At 37.6% G+C, this 15,528-nt stretch overlaps 1 protein-coding gene across 1 annotated transcript in view; it reads left to right on the top strand.

The window, feature by feature from the left end:
* Window positions 1–15,273, top strand: part of LOC104394330 (mucin-5AC-like) — a gene marked incomplete at its 5' end in the record, with an annotated part of 19,254 nt that extends 3,981 nt beyond the window's left edge. Inside the window, 20 exons of the mRNA XM_010003907.1 lie at window positions 282–399; window positions 1,206–1,344; window positions 2,370–2,480; window positions 3,038–3,107; window positions 3,913–4,050; window positions 4,135–4,299; window positions 4,766–4,860; window positions 5,669–5,795; window positions 6,494–6,749; window positions 7,204–7,256; window positions 7,636–7,736; window positions 9,755–9,906; window positions 10,305–10,443; window positions 10,531–10,632; window positions 11,173–11,352; window positions 12,593–12,832; window positions 13,498–13,654; window positions 13,947–14,075; window positions 14,426–14,552; window positions 15,204–15,273. Coding sequence (XP_010002209.1) covers window positions 282–399; window positions 1,206–1,344; window positions 2,370–2,480; window positions 3,038–3,107; window positions 3,913–4,050; window positions 4,135–4,299; window positions 4,766–4,860; window positions 5,669–5,795; window positions 6,494–6,749; window positions 7,204–7,256; window positions 7,636–7,736; window positions 9,755–9,906; window positions 10,305–10,443; window positions 10,531–10,632; window positions 11,173–11,352; window positions 12,593–12,832; window positions 13,498–13,654; window positions 13,947–14,075; window positions 14,426–14,552; window positions 15,204–15,273 — 2,669 coding nt within the window. The remainder of the gene's footprint in view (window positions 1–281; window positions 400–1,205; window positions 1,345–2,369; window positions 2,481–3,037; window positions 3,108–3,912; window positions 4,051–4,134; window positions 4,300–4,765; window positions 4,861–5,668; window positions 5,796–6,493; window positions 6,750–7,203; window positions 7,257–7,635; window positions 7,737–9,754; window positions 9,907–10,304; window positions 10,444–10,530; window positions 10,633–11,172; window positions 11,353–12,592; window positions 12,833–13,497; window positions 13,655–13,946; window positions 14,076–14,425; window positions 14,553–15,203) is intronic.
* Window positions 15,274–15,528: the final 255 nt, after the last annotated feature.

Here is a 15,528-nt window from a genome sequence, read left to right as displayed (position 1 = left end):
AATGCAGAACAGCAAACAAATCATGACTAGTCTCTCAACAAGCCACCTGTGCTACAATAAGTCCCTCTTTCAAAGCAGGTGGAATATAAGAATACAAATGTTAAATCCATCACTATGCAAATTCTTCTAGTCCTAGTGTCCTCAACATAGGTATGTCTGTTCATGACAGCTGCAGATCTATCTCTCAGATGATATTTAGGATTTGTAACAAACAAAAAAGGTTTATAGGAAATGCCTTTTTAATTGATCAAGGTTTTTTAATTTATTTATTTTTAATGTAGGGACTGTATTTGATGACATCAACAATTCTGGCTGCATTCCCCAACAGCAGTGCTCCTGTGTTTACAACGGCAACACCTATACTACAGGAACTTCTTTTTCAGAGCAGTGCCATTCTTGGTAATCTTTGTTACTTTTCTAATTTACTACCTCCTCCCATATATTTAACTAGGTTAATGATTTATTATATGCAATTGCATCATTGGTAGTTGATATGTGTGTTTACCTGACCACTGCAGCTCTGAAATATTCCTAAAGAATATTCTTTGGTTTGCTTAGCAACAGCTTTAACTAGCTTTGCACTCAAACTGAAGGTGATCAAAGCAAGGATTTACAATATTTAGATTTCTCATCAGTCAATTAAAATCCTTCCTCTGTTTATTTTATTCAAGCATTTTAAATTCTCTAAGGTGAATGAAGTCCCAGTCATTTAAGTAGTTGCAAATATTTATTTTCTCTGGAGAAAACAAGGGATGACACAATACAACCTCAATTTCACAATTATTCATCCTGTTCCTGTGCACTACCACATCACCTTAAAAAAAAAGCTATGCTCTGCACCAGGAGTAGATGGGGGATTACATTTATATTAGTTTCTGATACATTAATGTAACAAAACAGAAGAGATTCTCATTCATCATTGTACTTTACGTTAGCTGCAAAAACCAAACAATTACTCATCCAATACCTGTCTGAAGATGGAAAACAATTATGTAAGCAAAGTGAATGCATACCAGAGTAATTCCTTTAATCACAATTCCTTGCATCACATATTCAGAGTGTTTTGCGAAGTCTTAAACCTAGATTTGTGCATCAAACCACAGCTTGAAGGGAAAACCAATAGCAAGATAGCTGAACCTACCATTGCTGTCGTTTTCCTCCGGACTACTGTTGCTGATTTCAGCTAACTGTTCTCTCTCTTCCAGTACCTGTAATGGAGGCCAGTGGAGCTGTGAAGACATATCATGCCCAGGAACATGTTCAGTAGAAGGAGGTTCACACATTACCACATATGATAAAAAAAACTACAATCACCATGGAGATTGCATTTACGTCCTTTCTAAGGTGGGAATCTGATATTCCTAGGTAATAAAGCCTTACATATTTATCAAAAGAAAAGCAACATTTTTTAAAATTACCTCATTTGACATACAGTTGTTAAATTGCCCCTCACATAGCCAAATGTTTACTAGAACTTGTACTGCCATTCAAATGACAGTCATTGGTCAACTAACAGGTTGTCATGCAACACTAAATGTTGGTTACTGGGGAATTTGCAGTTCTGTGTAAGAACTGCTGAAGAGAGTTGCGTTTTAAAAAACTTGCAAGTCTACACTGCTCAGTGTGATTAATCCAGTTTCTTACTGAATTGCCTAATTTTTGTCATGTTACTCTGTTGTATGGTACTGTGTCAAATGGTACAAGTCCAAAGAAATGCAATTCAAAATAGTAATTCAAATTTATAAGACTAATATTTTTATTTCATTTCTGGGAAGTTCAAATAGAGAAAATTTGTTCAACGCAACATACACATTTCATTTAGGTTTTAAACAGTTTACAGTAGATTTTTAAATAATTTAAAATAAATAGAAAAATTAAAAGTTAATTCTAATAAAAATATTTAATTACGGCAATGAATAGAAATGTTTCAATCTTTTAGGGTCTTTTTCTGTTTGTTCTTTGCTTTTCTTTTTCCCCATCTGCATAATTCACACAAAAAAAAAATAAAGCTGCATGTTACTCCTCTGAAAAATGCTTTATCTGAAATTTATGTCTAGCATTGATACCAGTTACAGAAAGATGACAAATACAGTAGAATCAAACCAAACATTTGAAGTGGGCATAAATAAACCCTCCAAACATGGACATCCTCAATAATATGCAAGACTAGATACTAATTCTTTGTTCTTTGTTATTACAAAAGGCAAAAGTAAATCTACAGCCAAAGAAGCCTGGAATTTGGGCAAATTATACCTTCTCCAGATGCAGAAATATTTTTTCAGAGTTGAGAATAAATGATACAGGAAAAGTTTCTGTATTTAGCCTTTCAATAAATAACTTCTGGTTTGGTTATGTTTTGGTTTTTTTAGCACTGTAAAGACGAATCATTCACCATTCTGGTAGAACTGCGCAAATGTGGCCTAACAGACACGGAGACATGCTTAAACACAGTGACCCTCAACCTGAATAAAGGACAAACTGTAAGAATGCAAAATAAGCATGGGAAATTACTATTAAAAATAGGGGGAGCAAAGAAGCTAGCCTTTAAGCAGTAAGGGACTGCATTTCATTTCAAATGGTCAGCATATCTGATAAATATATGTAATTTTTAATCCAGTAAAATGAAATGTACTTTGTTATGAAAAAACAGCCATAAATTAGGCTTTGTGGAAGTTCTTTGAGGAAAACATACTCATAAATCAGAAAAACACTCTTCTGCCAATTAGATGGGAAAACCATGAGTTTTTAGGCTAGAAATTACAACAGTAAGAGATGTAATTAATCATAAAGATGTGTTCAAAGAATCCAAGATGATGTAATTCCCTAAAAAGTTGAGAAAACCTCTTTAGCAATAATTCTTTTACAGAAGAGAAAATCAGTAACGTATATACAGCAGAAATAGGGAGTAGGTAAAGTCACAAAATACTCCCCTTTATATTTAATATATTTTTAATTAATATAATGAGTCATCACCATTATTACCTTCTGGATGTAGTTATGCTTCACACAATTGCCTCTTGTTCCTCTTCAACATCAGCTCATCGAGGTCAAACGGGATGGTGGTGTGTTTGTGAACTCGATCTACACCCAGCTGCCCATCTCAGCAGGTATTTTTTTCTCCTAACAGTCCATGAGCAATAACCTCAGAACTTCAACTCCACACTTGCTTACTTTCTTAAACTATGGAAGATGAAAGGACTAAGGTTCTGAAATTCAGAACCCACTTGTTCACATCTCAACTATTTCCTAAGTCACACTAATGCTTTTGAAGTAGAACTGGGATGTTTGTTGTCATAAAGAAATGGGAGACAGCACAAACATGGGCAAGTGTCCACACAGAAGCAAACAGCTTTCACACTCTCCTGATTTAATCACTGCAAGGTGATTAAGCCCAAAACTGATCACAGAAAACATCTATTTACCTCTTCTACCTCTTCTTTTTCTTATGTTTTGCCCCACCACCCTTATGCTTATACTTCCTCAGAAATTTGAATTTTGCTCTCTGTCCCAATAACTAGTAATTCTATGCAGTATCTCTGACCTCCATATCTGTTTATTTTACCTCTACATCAGAGGGAGGGCTCTAATGTATGCTGTGCAAGCTTAGAAACAAAATTGGAAGTATTCTTTTTAGCACTCAATGCCATATAGTTTTTCCTTCTTATTCTCTTGGAAGGAGTAATCTCCAGCTGCTTAATGTTGAGACAGCAAATAAAATTAACATCTAATTAACAAATAAATTCAGAACTGTCATTTTTTATATATATTTTGGTTTAATTTTCATAAAGATTGGCTTTATTTCATCTCAGTATTTGCAGGAATTGCAATAGAAATTCAAGAACAGTATCATGAAATATTGTTTCCAGCATTCAACCTCATTCAGAAAGTGATCATTCTATTTTTCATCTGTAGCTAATGTCACCGTGTTCAGACCTTCAACATTCTTCGTCATGATGCAAACAAAATTTGGTGTCCACGTTGAAATCCAAATCACACCCATCATGCAAGTGTTTGTGCGACTGGATGCTGCTTTTAAAGACCAGACCTGTGGTAAGTGAATGATATGTAAGAACATCTTGTTTAATGTCTTTTGTCTAGCATGGGCAGTAAAAACTTTTCACCGCTTTTTCACAGGTCTCTGCGGAAATTTCAATAATATCCAAACTGATGACTTTATGGCCATAAATGGAATAATTGAAGGAACAGCAACAGCATTTGCTAATACATGGAAGACTCAGGCTTCATGCCCTAATATCCAGCACAGTTTTGAGAACCCTTGTGCACTCAGCATTGAAAATGGTGCGTGGTCCTTGTAATTTTTTCAAGTTTGTTTTGATTTTTTTTTGCTCTTCTGTAAGGAAAACACATCCATTGGAAAGCAACAATAAGAGAAAAAAGCAGAAAAAAATATTAAAAATGATTCAAAATTAAAGCACTAGAGATAAGTAACAACATAGAGAGTCATAGAAACAACTGAAGGAAACTGCATGGTCATTGAAAACAGAGGGGATGTCTAAGATGACAGCTTGGTGTCAGATGAGTGAATTTCAGGAGTGTCTGTGGAAATCTTTTATTCATTCTCTTCAGCAAGTCCTCTTCTTTGGTTTTAGGAACCTTTACCCACAAGCTGAGTGCAAAAAAAAAAGACAGAATAAGGAGAGATTTGATGTCATTTCAGAACTGGCTTCAGAGACCAGGACAGTGTGTTTTTGTGACTCATGAAATACAAAATAACGTGCATTTCTACTGTCTGTTCTCTTCACAGAAAAATATGCTCAGCATTGGTGTGGACTACTAACTGACAGCAAAGGACCTTTTGCTGATTGTCACTATGCAGTGAATCCCTCTGTTTATCACACGGTACTTTGTTACAGTTTTCCTGTTAGAAAAAATAGAAATAGGATCATTACAAGTAGCTACCAGAAAAACACTGTTCCAGACATGTCTCTTGTCTTATGCAATGTCTACATTTTCATTTCTGCACCGCAGCACTTCCTTCTTCCAACCTGTGTTTCTTTTTGTGTTGGAACATTACCTTATTTCAATTGTCAGTCTTGGCTTCAGGATCCTGAACTTGCAAATGAAAAGGCAGCTATTTACTCCTGGATGGAGATACACACACAGTAGGAAGTGTATGTAAAGGCATGTCAAATGCTTGTTTGAATATCAGTGAATTATTGTCTCATCAGCCTCATATCTCATTAGTGACTTGATACAGAAAGCCCATTAGCTAATTATCATCATTCTGCTATCAATGTCTTGCCAGTCTTCCTTCTCACTATGAGTCATTCAGGTATGGACACTGCAGAAATGCCATGTCTAGGCTGCTTACTGTGAGTAGAGCTTTGTATGCTGTTGTGCAGCTTATTTAGAAATATGGTTCAGAGGAACATGAATCTGTTAAATGTATAACAGACCTTAAGTACAGTATTTCCCAACAGCAACTGCAGACATCAACTGAAGTTCCATTACCTTCATTCTCCTCTGCTAGGAAACTTTGACAAAGACTGGAAAGTGGTAAAGCTATATGACAGTTGCCTATATATGTCTATATATGAGCATATCTGTAGAAGGTTAATGCATAACACCAGAAAGAGAAAGTTCATGGTATTTTTTAAGATTAACAAAATTACCAGTGCTGAGACTTTTTTTTTCTCTGCATTCTTAGAACTGCATGTTTGACACATGTAACTGTGAAAATAGTGAAGACTGCCTGTGTGCAGCCCTGTCTTCCTATGTGAGAGCTTGTGCTGCAAAAGGAATCCAGCTGCCTGGATGGAGAACTGATGTCTGCTGTAAGTACACTTAACTATCCCCTTTCCTGAGAACACACATAAATAAAAACTGCTGATTAGAGATTATTTTATACTGATTTCTAGACCAATATAATAAGCATTGAAGAAGGGATTTTGATAAGTGAACTCTTGGAAGCAACTCTCTGCTCTTCCCTTAGAATCCACTGTTAGCAAGAATTAATATGGTTAGATAAGAAGTGTATCTTGCTTAAGAAAGAGAGTGCTGTTATAGAAGTACCTCCACTTATTCCAGTGCAACTTTGGATTTCACTACAGCTTTATGTAATACAAGTTATTGTAGAGAAAATGTGACATATTAGAATAACAGTACTGGAAATACTCATCAGAACACTTGCAAGTGAAAGGTCTCTGAAGCTGTATGCTGGGTTCCAGTGATCCAGGAGGTCTGTTTTCAGCTTAGCAGGAGACATTTAGGGATACATCTTGTCTCAGACTTCAAAAAGTTTAGAAGTCCTGGCAATGAATGGCAGCACCAAATGGAGGTTTCTTTCTGAAATTTCATTTGAAGAAGTATTTTCTTCTTTGCATAAATCATTTACTCAACATGACAGATGCAACATAGCCAGAGGTGTACAGTACTGTTTACATATTTCTACTGTCTATGTTGTTTGGGTTTTTTTGCCCCACCATAAATTACCATCTGGAATTAACAAACCTTTCTATTTTCCTCTCTCAAGCAAAATACACCACCTCATGTCCCAAATCCCTAAGCTACAGCTACACTATCTCTTCCTGTCAACCCACTTGTCGGTCTCTGAGTGAGCCTGATGTCACATGCAACATCCAGTTTGTCCCAGTGGATGGCTGCACCTGCATAAATGGAACTTACCTGGATGAGAGTGGCAAATGTGTGCCGGCTACTGAGTGCCCCTGCTACTACAGAGGATCTCCCATACCATATGGAGAAGTTGTCCATGAAAATGGGCTTGTATGGTAAGTGAATCTTTTGCAAAACACTTGAGCAATAGTGTATGTATTTCCTCATTGACATATGCTAAATTTAAAACTGGATTCACCCTGCCTTGCCTGAATTTTAACACAACACTCTCATCTTTTTCAACTCTAATTCCAACTTCTAAGAATGGTACGTATTCCCCTGAGCTGGAAGACAGGGATGGGGAGCAGAGTGAAAACCCTTAAATTCCAAGGGGAAACAGTTAATGACCTGCTATATCACTTAGACACAGACAAGTCTATAGAGCTGGATGGGATACCCCAAAGGTCCTGAGGGAGCTGGTGGAAGAGCTCACTAAGGGACTTAAACATTCATTAGCAGCCCCGGCTAACCAGGGAGGTCCAAGTTGACTGCAGGTTAGCAAATGTGACCCTCATCTACAAAAGGGGACAAAAGGAGGAAGGAAAAAAAATGTTTTTCCCTCTCTTACAGCACTTGCACTCAGGGAAGACTCAATTGCATTGGAGCACCCAGTCCAACTCCAGGTAAAAAAAAAATCTTCCACTTACCTTCCTTTGTGCACCTCTGTGCCAGGTTTTGGACAAGAAAAGTTGTTCCAATTTTTTTTCTTAATGGATTTTTTAAATAATAGAAGTATTTCTCATTTAATTATCACAAAAAGTAGGAGTGACCCTAGATTAATGATTAAGATTCAGTTTCATAAAGATTTTTATCTGAAATACTATGGGGGGTTTTAGGAATTAAGTGCTCTAAAGTGAACATTTAGCAGATTGCATAGGGGTAACAATCCCTACTACCTGAAATATGCAATTTCCCAAGAATTTCTAAATGGTTTTAATGGCTACAGCTGTGGGATAAACCCTGTGACATTCCTTAGTGCTCTCACTTCTTTCCTTCCTCTAGTCTGTGAATCTCCCATGGTCTACTTCAACTGTAGAAACACCACTGCAGGAACAACTGGAGCAGAATGTCAAAAAAGTTGCCAGACTCTGGATATGCAGTGTGTAAGTATGTCATGGCTGGATGAAATGGTGCTTCCAGGTTTTCTATGTGCTCTCGGAGCTAATGTAATTGCTCTATCTGATCTACTTCAGATTTACAACAGAGATACTGCATTCTTGTAGCAAAGCCTAAAAACCATGTTATGAAGCATTAACAATGGGACTCTTAGACCAAAATATAATACAGAATTATCCTAACTAATTAATATGACTAGTGCCTATATTTCTTCAGCTACTGCAGGTAACAGTAATTAGAAGTGAAAATATCTGGGGCTCTGCCATACATTTTACTTCTACGGGAGAGAATTACTGGTTCTAAACTGGCTAGGAGAAATAATTCTTTCTCATACCATCATGCAATTGTGAACTTCTTGCACATCTAATCGTATTACTCCAGCTAGGTGCCTGGTAGCCACATGCCATTTCACAGATAAGTACCATATGAGATAAACAGATTTGAATGTAAATCAACCAAACTTAAAAGAATACTATTCTCTTATTAAAGCTCCATTCAATCTCAAATCATACACTACAAAGTGCAAGGCTTCTTCAGCTATCACAGAGTAAGACTTAAGATTTAATGTATTTCAAATTTCATAGACTCCAGCAGAGCAATCAGGATTGGCATATATAAAATATTTATCTTTAGTATCTTTACATTCTGTTAAATCACAGAATCACCAAGGCTGGAAAAGACCTTTAAGATCATCAAGTCCAGCCTATGACCTAACACCACCACATTGGCTAGACCATGGCACAAAAGGCCACATCCAGCCTTTCTTTGAACACATTCAGGGATGGTGCCTCCACCACTTCCCTGAGCAGTCCATTCCAATGTCTAATCACCCTTTCCATGAGGAAGTGCTTCCTAAATATCCAACCTAAACTTCCTGTGGCACCACTTCAGGCCAAGCCTTCTTTGTCTTGTTGCTAGTTGCCTGGAAAAAGAGCCCAGCCCCTACCTGACTACAGCCTCCCCTCAGGTAGTTGTAGAGAGTGAGAAGGTACCCCCTGAGTCTCCTCTTCTCCAGGCGAAACAACCCCAGCTCCCTCAGCCTCTCCTCATAAGACTTTCCCTGTAGTCCCTTCACTAGCCTCATTGCTCTCCTCTGGACCTGCTCCAGAGGACCTAAATACCCAGAACTGTACACAGTACTCAAGGTGAGGCCTCACCAGTGCTGAGTACAGGGGGAGAATCACATCCCTACTCCTGCTGGCCACACTATTCCTGACACAAGCCAGGATGCCACTGGCCTTCCAGGCCACCTGGGCACACTGCTGGCTGATGTTCAACTGGTTGTCAACCAGTACTCCCAGGTCCCTCTCTGCTGGGCTGCTCTCCAGCCACTCTTCCCCAGCCTGTAGCGCTGCCTGGGGTTATTGTTGCCAAAGTGCAGGACCCTGCACTTGGTCTTGTTGAACATCAGCCCACTGGCCTCAGCCCATCGACCCAGCCTGTCCAGGTCTCTCTGCAGCATCTTCCTACCCTCCACCAGATCAACACGGCCCCCCAACTTGGTGTCGTCCATGAATTTACTAAGGGTAGACTCAATCCCATCATCCAGGTCATTAACAAAGATGTTGAATAGGACTGGGCCCAGGATTGATCCCTGGGGGACACTACTGGTCACTGGACACCAGCTGGATGCAGCTCCATTCACCATCACTCTCTATGCCTGGTCATCCAACTAGTTTTTAAACCAGCAAAGGGTGCACCTGTCCAAGCCATGGGCTGCCAGCTTTTCCAGGAGGGTGCTGTGAGAGCCTGTGTCAAAGGCCTTGCTGAAGTCAAGGTAGACCACATCCACAGCCTTCCCTTCATCCACTAGGTGGGTCAACCAGTCATGGAAGGATGGCTAATAACATGCTTTTGTTCAATTGTCCTTTAAGCACTTGCTAGTCCTTTCCCATTTCAGCTGAGCTGCAACAAGACCATATAGACATTTTATGAGAATTTAATCTTCCTTTTTCTATTGTGATGACTGTATTCTGAATATGTATCTTCCTCTTGACTTTTCCAGTATAGCACACAATGTGTATCTGGCTGTGTGTGCCCAGCTGGGCTTGTGTTAGATGGGAATGGTGGGTGTATTCCTGAAGAGCAGTGTCCATGTATTCACAATGAAGCTATGTATCAGCCTGGGGAAAAGATCAACGTTGACTGTAACACCTGGTAAATATTTCCTTAGTTCCATAATTTGCCTTTCCAAAGATCTTATATTAGAGCAATGAGGAATTTTTAAGACTGCACAATCTTTTCATTCTATATTAAAAAGTATAAGCAGATTTCCCTCTAATGTGGGCAGGTGGCCAAAGCACAGAAAGGGAAGAAACCTTTGGGACTACAGTGCTCATTAAGTATTTTCCTATTTTGCAGTTAAGGCACTCAGAGTAGCAGAATAGAGCTGTGATGTAATTCTTCACATGAAAAATGTAAAAGATATTTTAACTTCAGAATCAATGTAACATTTACCAGAGATGAGTTGCCAAACAGATACCGAGTTGTTGGATTATGTCTACACAAAAAAAGTGAGTTGTATTATTATTAACATGTTTTATTTTCATTCCTAGTGTATGCAAGAATAGGAAGTGGGAATGTACCAAAGAGCAATGTCTGGGTACTTGTGCTGTTTATGGAGATGGTCATTATAATACCTTTGATGACAAAAGGTTCAGCTTCAATGGAAACTGTGAATACACTCTAGTCCAGGTATTGACTATGAACAATAGTAAATGAGATGTAACCTTTATAGTGTCTTCAAAAATAATACATTTTTTAATGTTACTTTGTACCCAGGACCACTGTGGGACCAATGGGACCTTCAGGGTTGTCACGGAAAATATTCCCTGTGGCAACACTGGGACAACCTGCTCAAAATCTATCAAAATTTTCTTAGAGGTAAGAAAGTTTTGCAGTTTTGTTTTGTGTATGTTTAGGACTTAGGAAAAGCCTAGATATCCATTGCTTCAAGGAAGTTGGAAATATATTTTTGAAAGCAAGTCCACTTGTAATTTAGATTAAAACAGATTCAAGTGAAATGTTTAGTAAAGCTTCCCAGCTCTCTCTTTTTTTCATTTCCCAGTCTACGTTATACCAGCCTGGGGCAAACTGCAGATCTACAGGAAAGCTGTCATTAGCAGAAATTTAGCCTATCACATCAGAAGATTATTTTGTTTAGTGCAATGCAGTTCCTCCATGACTACCAAAACACTTTTTTTTTTTTTTTTTTTTACCTTTTTTTTAACTTAAGCCATTTAAAATAACTTTTAGGGATGTTCCAGGAATCAGACATGTGAACTATACATTTTTTATCACCTTTGGATTATTTGCTTTTATTGTATAAACTATTTGTAGTATTCTTAAAAGCAGAATAATGTTTTTTAAAGCACAGCTGCAGCTAATGAGTTCATTTCCAACCACCTCTTCTTCCTGTTTCAGGGCTATGAACTGATACTTGGTGAAGAGCATTTCAGTGTCATAAAGAGAGGACAAAATAATAAGGTGCCATACACAGTCCGCTATATGGGTATGTACTTGGTAATTGAGACCATGAGTGGACTGATCCTTCTGTGGGACAAGAAAACCAGCATCTTCATCAAGCTCAGCCCTGACTTTAAGGTGCGGAACTAGCAGTCAAATTGCTATTTACAGTGCAGATTTGGACTAGCTGTGAATTTTGGTGAGACTGCCAATATCCCAACCAGGTGATGTCTCTAGAATTCCTGCCAGACATCCCAGGTTGTTTTTCATTCCTGTAGTGTCTCAAGAAGCCATGTCATCATCCTGCTGCTGCTCTGAGCTCTGAAGGCAGTCCTTATTTGGCCTGACAGAACTTGAGTTGGCAAATCACTTTTTTGGACTTGGCTTTGTTAAAATTACCCACTGAAACCTTGGTAAAAGTTATCAGACTGTATTAAAATTATATAGGTACATGTTTAGAAATCAGTTGAGTAGTCTTGATCTTGAAAGTAATCCATTGTTTCCCACTCCCACTGACAAGTTAAACTATCATACTTCAAGAACAAGGAAGTGAAAGCCTCTTGTAAAATGCTATTGTGCATTTTTCAAGAATATATCTGCACAGATAAGGAAAATATATTCATGTTGTCATACTCACTCTCCTAGCCTGTACTGAAAACTGTAGTAAATTAGGAATTTGCTATTTATTGCATACTGTAGACACATTTAAATTAGGTACATAAACTAAATGCAATTTAGAAATAGACATACACATTTATTTCAGTATCATAGGTTCTTTTGCTGCCTCATCCACTAGCACTTGCTACAATTAACAGTCATATGGAAAGTATGCATATTAGATTCATTTAGAAAGCATAGCCCCTATTGTAGCCTATCACAGTTTTACAAATCATTACATTTAGAATGAAGAATATTTCTGGATGTGCAAGGAAAATGTCAGTTATTTTTACACCTGTGAGCAGCCATAACAGTAAAGACTCAACGAGTAGATTATGTGGCTGGACTGGTAGCATTCATGACAGCTTTGTAAGGCTGTTTTTTATATGCACATCTATTGTATAATACAAGGCTTAAATTAAAAGCTTAGTCAAATAAGTGTGAGTCCTCATTTCCGTGTTAAAGACATATCTCAAAGACGGAAGGTTACAATGACAATGATGGTTTTACTGTTGAGATTTAAAAGAAGAAAAGTCAACAGCAAAAGTCCTTCTAGCCTTGGTGATTGTCTTGTGTTGCTGATGAAAGAAAGGATGATGAAGTTCAGGAATATTAGAATGTCATGGCACCATAAGAGCTGAACTTCAAGTATTCTTTCAGTCTCAGATGTTGTTTCAAGTTTTCTCCCATCCATTATTATTTTATTTACTTCCTTTTGCAGGGTCAGGTCTGTGGCCTCTGTGGAAATTATGATGGCAATGGCATCAATGACTTTACTACAAGGAGTCAGTCTATGGTAGAGAATGTCCTAGAGTTTGGAAACAGCTGGAAAGAATCCCCTACCTGTCCCAATGCTTTCAGCATAAAGGACCCATGTTCTACCAATCCATATCGGAAGTCCTGGTCAGAGAAGCAGTGTAGCATCATCAACAGTGATGTCTTTGCTGCTTGTCACTCTCAGGTATTACCAGGGCAGAAGTTTACTGTGTGAAGACTAGGTCTGTGTATTATTGAAGATGTTATCTTTGTACATTTTAATATGCCTGCCTAATTCATTTGTATATTTCACTGAGAATTGCGTCAGAAAAACTTAGATCTGAATCCCACTCAATGGTACAGCTTTCTAGTCCTGACCTGTAAGAAATAAAAGGATATTTAGGTAATATGAAAAATTGACCTATTACAAACAAATAATAATTTAATAATTACTATATATTTTTTGTAGTGTGACTTGAAAAAAAAATTCTCCTATACCATGTACAGAACACAAGTTCAATGAAATACTAACATAGTAATTAAGTATCTGCATAGCCTTTATCTGACACTAAGTACACATCAAACTATACAGGATAATTCTGTGCTCTTCCTATTCCTTTAGTTGTTTCCATTGGCAGAGACCTTAATTTTCAAGTGCAGTTGCCTAACATTGCTTGGGAACATGAATCTAGTCTTCCACTGAGACACAAGTATGGGTGTCTAAAAACCTGTGAATAAGTGATCTGGATGTATCATCTGGCATCACTTCTCATGTTGAACAGTGTATGTAAACAAAGCTACTGATGTAGTAAAGCTGACAAAGAATTTAGAAGGCAGTATATATAGTGTTATATTTCTTTTTAATAACAGGTTGAACCAGCAAAATATTACCAAGCATGTGTGACAGATGCTTGCGCATGTGACACTGGAGGAGACTGTGATTGCTTTTGTACAGCAGTAGCTGCCTATGCTCAAGCATGTAGTGAAGTTGGTGTCTGCATAGCCTGGAGAACTCCATCAATCTGTCGTGAGTTTTATGTCACAAACCCTTATTCTGAGAGTGTGGTTAAATGTACAGTACCTTGCTGATGTCCTTGAACACACACCCCAGGCACTCTTAGATATGTGCAGTGTAAACCCACTGTGTATCCTTTTCACACTAAGCTGTTTTGATGGTCATACAATTTCACATATTAAGTCACAGTTTTCAAGACTCTTCAAGTAGCCTTGCAGGGATATGATGAACAGACATAAGTCAAAAAAAGCTTTTTTTTTTTTTTTTTTTTTCTGAACATGTCCAAATTTCTGTTTCTCCTTAGCACTGTTCTGTGATTACTACAATCAACAAGGGGAATGTGAATGGCACTATAAGCCTTGTGGAGCCACCTGTATGAAGACCTGTAGAAACCCAAGTGGAAAATGCCTCCATAACTTGCCAGGTTTAGAAGGTAAAAAGAGCTGCAAGTACCTTTCAGTGGGTACATTTTGTTGTATTTGTAATGGTCTGTAATGGAGTGTATTTCCCCCATTAGCTGCATTTGCACCATTCATTTCTTTTCAATATCACTGCATTCACATGAATCAAGGCAGAGTTTGGAAACTGGAGTTAAAGCATTTCTAGGACTAAGTCCTTGTGGGTGGGCTCTGCTGATGCTAATACTCTGTATTCATTCCTAGAATTATTGGGGAAAATTAAGTATTAAAAAATACGACTATTGAAAACAAGATGCACAAATACATTCTGCACAACCAAAAGCTTTGCTGACTGTATCTCATTCTCACCTTTTTCTTCCTTCAGGCTGCTACCCTAACTGTCCACCAGACAAGCCATACTTTCATGAGGATCAGATGAAGTGTGTTAGTCTTTGTGATTGTTATGATGATGAAGAAGGAAAGATATATAGACGGGATGAATGTAAATTATGGTAAGACAACATAGCAGCCTAATCATGTACAAGCAAAGACAATCAAAACAGCAATGGGAAATTGCACATTTCACTTACATGACAGGATTAGTTTACGCAGCCTGTGTAAAAATAATTACTTATTAGTTAATGCCAGTTTTCTTCCTACATTATCAGTAAGACTTTCTTATATGATTTTATGTTCTGTTAAATTTGTTTCTGATTATGATGTAAATCTTCAGAATATAGGTACAACAAGAACAGTGAAATCCTTTATGACCGGGTTTTCTTTTCTTTCAATGGCAGGAAAAATATTGCTCCAGGAGTACCGATACTTAATAGGGCTCTGCTTTCAAGGATTTTATCACATTCTTATACTGCTTGAAGTATTTAGACTCTTTCCTTTGTAAGAAAACACTGAAAATGCAAGTCTTCCTTAAAACTTCTACCTGTAGCTTTGTGCAATATTCAGCTGTATTTCTTTATTTTAAAGTTTGGTTTTAATATAAAAATTTTGGAAAACAATGGCAAAATAGAAGCCAACATGAACTGGACGGTCAAGGAATAAACACAAAGTGTCCTGTCTTTTAATGCTAGTGTCTGGCAGAAAAATAAAATTGCCTCGTAATAAAAAAAATGTGATTTTGTAATATTGTTTTTTTTTTATTTCAGTGAATGCACATCAGAAGGTTTACAGTGCCAGTTTGATGATAAAGGTAAGACAACTAGGAGGAATTACTAAGAAAATGAAATTCTGGATATTACCTTTTCATAGATGCCTGACAATAAAATTCTCAATTACAGCATGCAACTGCATTTATGAAGGGAACAGCTATAAATACGGTGAACTCATCTACAACACCACAGATGGAAATGGATGGTGTTTCAGTGCAACATGTGACATCAATGGGACAATAAGCAGAAATATCTTCAAATGTGGAATCTTTACAACAACCTCGTTTGTATTTTCCACAAGTCAGCCCACAACTTCAGGTAT

Source organism: Chaetura pelagica, unplaced genomic scaffold, assembly GCF_000747805.2.
Source record: "Chaetura pelagica isolate M959 unplaced genomic scaffold, ChaPel_1.0 scaffold28, whole genome shotgun sequence".
Lineage (NCBI taxonomy): Eukaryota > Metazoa > Chordata > Aves > Apodiformes > Apodidae > Chaetura > Chaetura pelagica.
This window is presented reverse-complemented; position numbering and strand designations above follow the sequence as displayed.